We start from the raw sequence: 6000 nt of genomic DNA on the forward strand, positions 1-6000 counted from the left end.
AAAGAGTCAGATTTTTCAAGTAAACAAACGCCTTGCAGTTAAGTCAGGTCCAGCTGCCACTGGTGCCACTGGTAAGAACACAGGCACTGGTGCCACCCCAGGCACTGGTGCCACCCCAGGCACTGCACCCAGGAGAGGCCAGTCCCAAGTGCCACCCTGGGCTCTGCCAGCACTGCTGGATGCAGCAGCTCCCACTCAGTGCTGTGTCCCTCCTGTGACAGGACAGATGTTTGTGCAGCTAAACCAGACTGGGAAACAGTTCAGATCAACATAAGAATTTTACATGCCAGCCAGGTCCTTAATGCAGCAAACTCAATTTCAGCCACAAGGCACACAGCCTCTGTTGGTCTGCAAGAAACAGCACTATTACCATCACACTTTGTTCTTACTAAAAATTCCAATTTTCAGTACATGTTGAGGATATCAATAAGGCACCAATAGACAAAACCTCCTGAACACCTCACAGGAGGAAGGATGTTGAGTGAAAAGAATGTAATTCTTTCTACAAAACTTCTTTCATTATCAAAGTGCAGAGAGCTCTTTCAAGGACCACAACAATCCCAGTTCTGATGTTACTGTCATTAACTTGCGAGCAACCCACCGGAAAAGAGCACAATTTACTGTGCATTAAGACCTCAGGATATGCCAGCATTTCTATTTGAAGCCCACCACTGTGGCTTCCTAGGATATTTTAGGAGCACTTCATACCTTGTAGGGAAGAACCATCCTTTAAGTCCTGAAGTACTGGTTACAGCCTTTTGCACATCACACAACCAGACTGTGGCATCAGAAAGGTCTTGTCTTCCAGACACAAAAGATTCCTACTCCTTTTTTCAATATTCTTTTTCCAATTACAGTTTTGACATAAAAGGAGAAACTAAAGCCCTCACTACTCTTTTAGTAATTTTTTTAGCTTAATTTTGGTCTGCTAAATAAAACAATACTGGTCAATTCTGTTGCATGTTATGTTTGATAATAGTTGCACGAGTGCCTTTTTAAAAATCAGCAAGTATAACTAACCCTAGCTAAAAAGTACATGCTATCAAGATAAAGCTGTGTATGCTTTTATACAGTCCTGACATCCACATGCTGCGAGACAAAGGTCTCAACCTCACTACAGAATGCCTAATGATGTACAAAAATAAAAAATAAAAACCCATGGTTGGAACAGAATGCCTCCTTCATTATGTGGTTAGTTCTGTGTACAAATAAATAACCTGTTAGAAAGGTTACCAGCTGTATAGGAACTAGCTAGGAGGGACTTCAATATGAAAATCTGTCTCTGAAGAACTGTCCCAGGTTCCAATATACTCACTCTCTGTTATACACCCAACTTGTCAAAAGCTTCACAGGTAATATCTTTTCATCCATTCTGGTTTTAAGGGAAAATAAAGTCTTCCCATTAACTGCAGTTATCTGTAGGCAGCAACCTTTTCAAGTCTTTCATAGCAGCTTCTAACTCTGATTTAGCAGCAGGGTATTTTTCAGCAGAAGCAGAAGATGCTTCTTTCCAACAGAGAAGCAGGAGTTTACTGAGTCAGCCACATCACCTGAACTGAATTGCTGAAGTATGAAGGATATCACTGTACATCACAGCCCTGGATCCGTTTAGGGCAAACCTGCTCCCACATGGAATTGGCACAAACCCCCCATTCTACCTGCAAGGGTCACTTGAGGATACAGAATTTCAACAGGAATTTTGCATATGGGTGGAGAAGTATTAATATCCTGTTTCTCTTTGAAGAGATGACAAAAAATACAAAATGTTTTACAGCAATCCAAACTTCAGTGTGGAATAATTCTAACACACCCTTTGTAATTCTATGACCTAAGTCTGATAAGGTACCAAACTGAAGCCAGAGATTGTATTGAAGGACACTTCCCTAAAGTCATGATCAATAAACACCCTCCTCTAAGTAAGGCCATAGGCTTGATACTATTTCAAAACACATGAGGAACAGGACAAGGTTTATTGAACTTGATCAACTGGAATAGTGCTGTTAACTAAAATGGAAACCTGAGGAAAACAGAAATAAAACCTCAAATGGAGACACTGCTGTTGGCATAACAAAATGGGAATGTGAAAGTACACAGCCTGAACAAGTTCAATAATTGGACAGTTCTCAGGAATAAGCAGCAATATTTCTGACAGGGATGACTCCACCCTTAAGTGCCTCTTTTAAAATAATCTGATTAACCACGTAAGCTCTAATACAGGTCACTACCAGAAATAGTGAAGGACAGACTTGGACAAAGTTTGGCTGCCACTCTATAAACAGAGGAGCTATCAAGTAAAATGTATCTTGTTTTAATTTCTAGCAGTGTTCAGAGTCACAGGTACAGTGTCCCTGAGATGCTATAGCCAATACTGAACTTTGACAGTTCTACAGACTTATACTACAGGGACAATCAACAAATCATCTCAGTGAGAAATGCCAGGGGCAGACTTCTCAAACTCTGAATTTTAGTCTAGAAAACTTGTGGACACCTACACAGTTCCTAGCATATATGCTCCCTCACATCTCCAGAGGAATATTTCCTCTTCCCTCTAGGCTGGAGAGAAAAAAAGATTTGTTGGGAATTTCAGAGCCAGCTTAGTTATCAGATCACTTTTTAGCTACTGAAAGCTTCCTTCCCTACCAGATGTTTCTCCATCCTGTAACTTTATAGCCTTACCAGTCTTTGCATGCTACTACTGCTATTTGAAGTCCCAGTTCCCTCAGTACCTGCAGAGCCACTGAAGCACAGTAAAAAAAGACTTAGGCTCTTCTAGTTTACAGTATCCACAAAAACATCTGGAGGCAATCAGGAGTCAGGGCCAAGGGACTCCATTCAGTGGGAAGGGGGAGAAAAAAAATTCACTTTTGTGACACTAGAGAATTCTAAAATGTATGTCAAAGAACTAGGATGGAAGCCCAGAGATGAGCTTGCTCTTCTCGGCTCTATCACCTGCTGCCCATTTGTTTCAAGGGAGCCACGTCTGTATCTCAGGTTGTCCGATCCCATTTATTTTTAACAGATGGGGAAAGTAGCCACCTGCCTTGAAGAGCAAGAAATTAGTCAACATCAGAAAGCACCAAGCTGCTCACAGACAACTGTAAGCAGAACTTTCAAGAAGCTCAGACACAGCCTTTCATCAAAGCAGAAGTGTCAGCTCAGAGGTTTCAAAGAGCACTTCTCCTGTTCTTTCTCAAGTTCATATGCCACAAGTCTAATAGCGTGTGAGAGAGCTGCTGACCTTTGGGACAGGTGACTCTAACAGCAGACTGCAGACACTGTTTCCTCATTAACACAAACATGACAACAGTGATCTAAGTGGTTTCTTGCCTGCTCACCTCAACCAAAGGCCTACAGCTAAGGTGGGTTATTTCTTTGCAGTAAGAATTCCTATTAGAAGTAATTGCAATGAAAGCAGTCCCAGAAGTAGATAAACACCACAGCACAAACCCTGAGCACAACTTCAGGTCTTACTGCTGGCTTAACCTGGCAGCTGTGACTTGACAAAGAAGAAATAACTCATCAAATTCAACTGGCAACCAAGGGTGCACAATCATCAGACCTTTCATTTTTTGTTTAGAGCGAGACTCATGAAATAGATCATGTTGTGTGGAAACAAAAAGCCAAATTTCTGTGCAATGGAACACCCTCTACTGAATAAAAAATATTTATAGGAAGTCACACAATTCATCATCAGATGGGTCATGTCTGGAAACAAGAACACCAACGTTTCTTGTTTATTTTACCATAAACCCCCAGAATTTTATGTCTTACAAGTACCCAGTAAAACAAAGACCTGTCCCATGACCACAGAAGCAACTTTTCATAACAGTTAACTGTGAAAACTGAAAGATCTACTTAACAATTCACCTTTAATTTAATAAAGGTACTTTAAGGCAAGTAAGAATCTGGTCATGATTATAATTAGACTTGCCTGGTTTGCACACACATTTTCATCTTTCAGTACTAAAATATTTGCATTTACATTAATGTTTTGACCACCACGGTGTTTAAAACTTTCATAGAAAGACAAAAAAAGGCAGCAGAATCTGCTTCCTTAAACACAAACGTGCTATTTTCACCCGAAGTGTTTCAATATGTCACTGTTCAGTTGAATCTTGATAAGGCATTTAAATTCACCTAGAACTGCAACCAACCCAACAAAAATGAACCTCCAGCACTTTCCTGTACACGAGTCACAGATGCCAACATATTCAGATCCTTCTGCAAGTTTAGGCCTTAAACTTTTAAAGAACCAGAGGATTGTTACCACGTCACACAACAGTGAACGTTTTATTCAGCTTCTCTTCCACTCATATAAAAAATATTAAGCCAAACGAATTTAAGGGGAAATAAAACCCGCAGACGGGAGAACCTTCAAAGCCCTCGGCAGGCAGCAGACCCTCAGCTCGGACACGGCTGCTCGCAGCCCCGACAAGTTTAAACGCCCCGTTATGATAAAGCGGCCCTTCGGCGGCAGAGCGGGGGCTCTGCCTTACCCCGCCACGACGGCGACACCGACAAGTTTCCCGTGGCTGCGGCCGCCTCGGGCTGCCCCGCGGGGGAGGCCGGGCCCGCCCCAGGCCGCGGCCGTGTGGCGCACTCGGTAAAGCGCCCGCCCGCCGCCTGCTCCGGGCTCCGCGCACGGCGCTACCGGCGACCCGCGAGCCGCCGCAGGGCCGGGCCGGGCAGCGGGGCCCCTCTGTTACCCCCCGCCGCCGCCCCGGGGCTCTGTGCCCGCTGCCCCGGGCCCGGCCGCCCTTTGTTCCGGCTCGCGGCTCCCGGCCCCAAAGCGGCGGCGGCGGCCCCGGCCCGCGTCCTTCTCCCGTGCCTGGGTCCCCCGGAGGAGCCCCCGCCGCGCGCGAGGAGAGGCCGGGGCCGCCCGCCCCTGTAACTTTTGTTATGGTGGCAGCGGGGAGGGCGCCCGGAGCCCCTGAAGAGCGGCCCCCCCGTGCTGAGTCACCCCGGCGGGGCTGCGCCCCCTCCCCGCGCCCCGCGGACAATGGCGAGGGCGGGCCGTGCCCGGCCCTCCCCGCCCCGCGCGGCCCCCGCACCGTGATGTTGCAGTGGATGGTGAGCGGCGGCGGCGGCTGTGGGCTGGAGCCCGGCGGCGGCGGCAGGAGCACAAACTGGCAGTGGAGCTCGTCCAGCTTCCAGGAGACGATGCGGAAGCGCTCGTGGTCCTTGTCGAAGATGGACTCGAGGAACTTCAGCTCGGCCTTGAGCCCTGACACCGACATCCTGGCCTCATCTCCGGGCCCGGGCCTGCGCTGCCGCCGCCTCCCTCCGACTCAGCCGGCCCGACCCTGGCCCCGGCCGCGCCTGCGGGGCGGAAGATGGCGGGGCCGGGGCAGCCCCAGCCGGCGGGGCACGGCGGAGCTCCCTTTGTACCGGCCTCCGGCGCCCGCTCGCTCGCTTAAAAGGGCAACAGCGCAGCCCGCTCCCCTTCCCTTCCTTCCTCCCCGGCGGGCCGGGCCAGCCGCGCTAACCGCCCCGCCCTCGCCCTGCCCTCCTCCCTCTAGCCCGGCCCCGCGCCCGGGACACGCGCACCGGGGCCGGCCCGCGCCCCGCTCCTCCCCCGGGGCCGCCGCCCGGGTCCCCTGGCCCGGCAGGGCTGACCCGCAGCACGTGCTGGCGCTGCCCGCCCGCCCCAGCCCTGCCCGGGCACTGCCTCCTGCCCCCGGCTCGCAGCCCTCCGGTCCCCCTGCCGAACCGCAGGGACCGCTCAGCCCTGCTGCTCCTCCTCTCCCACCGCTCAGCCCTGCGGAAGGGCACGCGGTATTGCTTCCTCACCGCACTTCTGTTTTGCTGAGAAAAATCTGCAGCATGGGGTTTGCGCTTGTCATCTCAGAGTCCCGTCAGTCCTTCAGTACTCCTCGGGGGTCAGTCGACTTAAGCCAGGAATTCCTGTCCTGACGTTTCTGGCTCATCCATACCCATAAAATCTGCTGTCAGTCACTGCAGGCTGGAAATCAGCAAACAGAGGCCAAGAAAAATTGCTTC

The 6000-nt window shown here is 49.6% G+C and overlaps 1 protein-coding gene across 1 annotated transcript in view; it reads right to left on the reverse strand.

Moving 5' to 3' along the window:
• Positions 1 to 5463, reverse strand: part of UBE2Q2 (ubiquitin conjugating enzyme E2 Q2) — a 46844-nt gene extending 41381 nt beyond the window's left edge. The window contains exon 1 of the mRNA XM_036389456.2: positions 5052 to 5463. Within this exon, the coding sequence (XP_036245349.1) occupies positions 5052 to 5237 (186 nt within the window). The 5' untranslated portion in view covers positions 5238 to 5463. The remainder of the gene's footprint in view (positions 1 to 5051) is intronic.
• Positions 5464 to 6000: the final 537 nt, after the last annotated feature.

This window comes from Molothrus ater, chromosome 13 (genome assembly GCF_012460135.2).
Source record: "Molothrus ater isolate BHLD 08-10-18 breed brown headed cowbird chromosome 13, BPBGC_Mater_1.1, whole genome shotgun sequence".
Lineage (NCBI taxonomy): Eukaryota > Metazoa > Chordata > Aves > Passeriformes > Icteridae > Molothrus > Molothrus ater.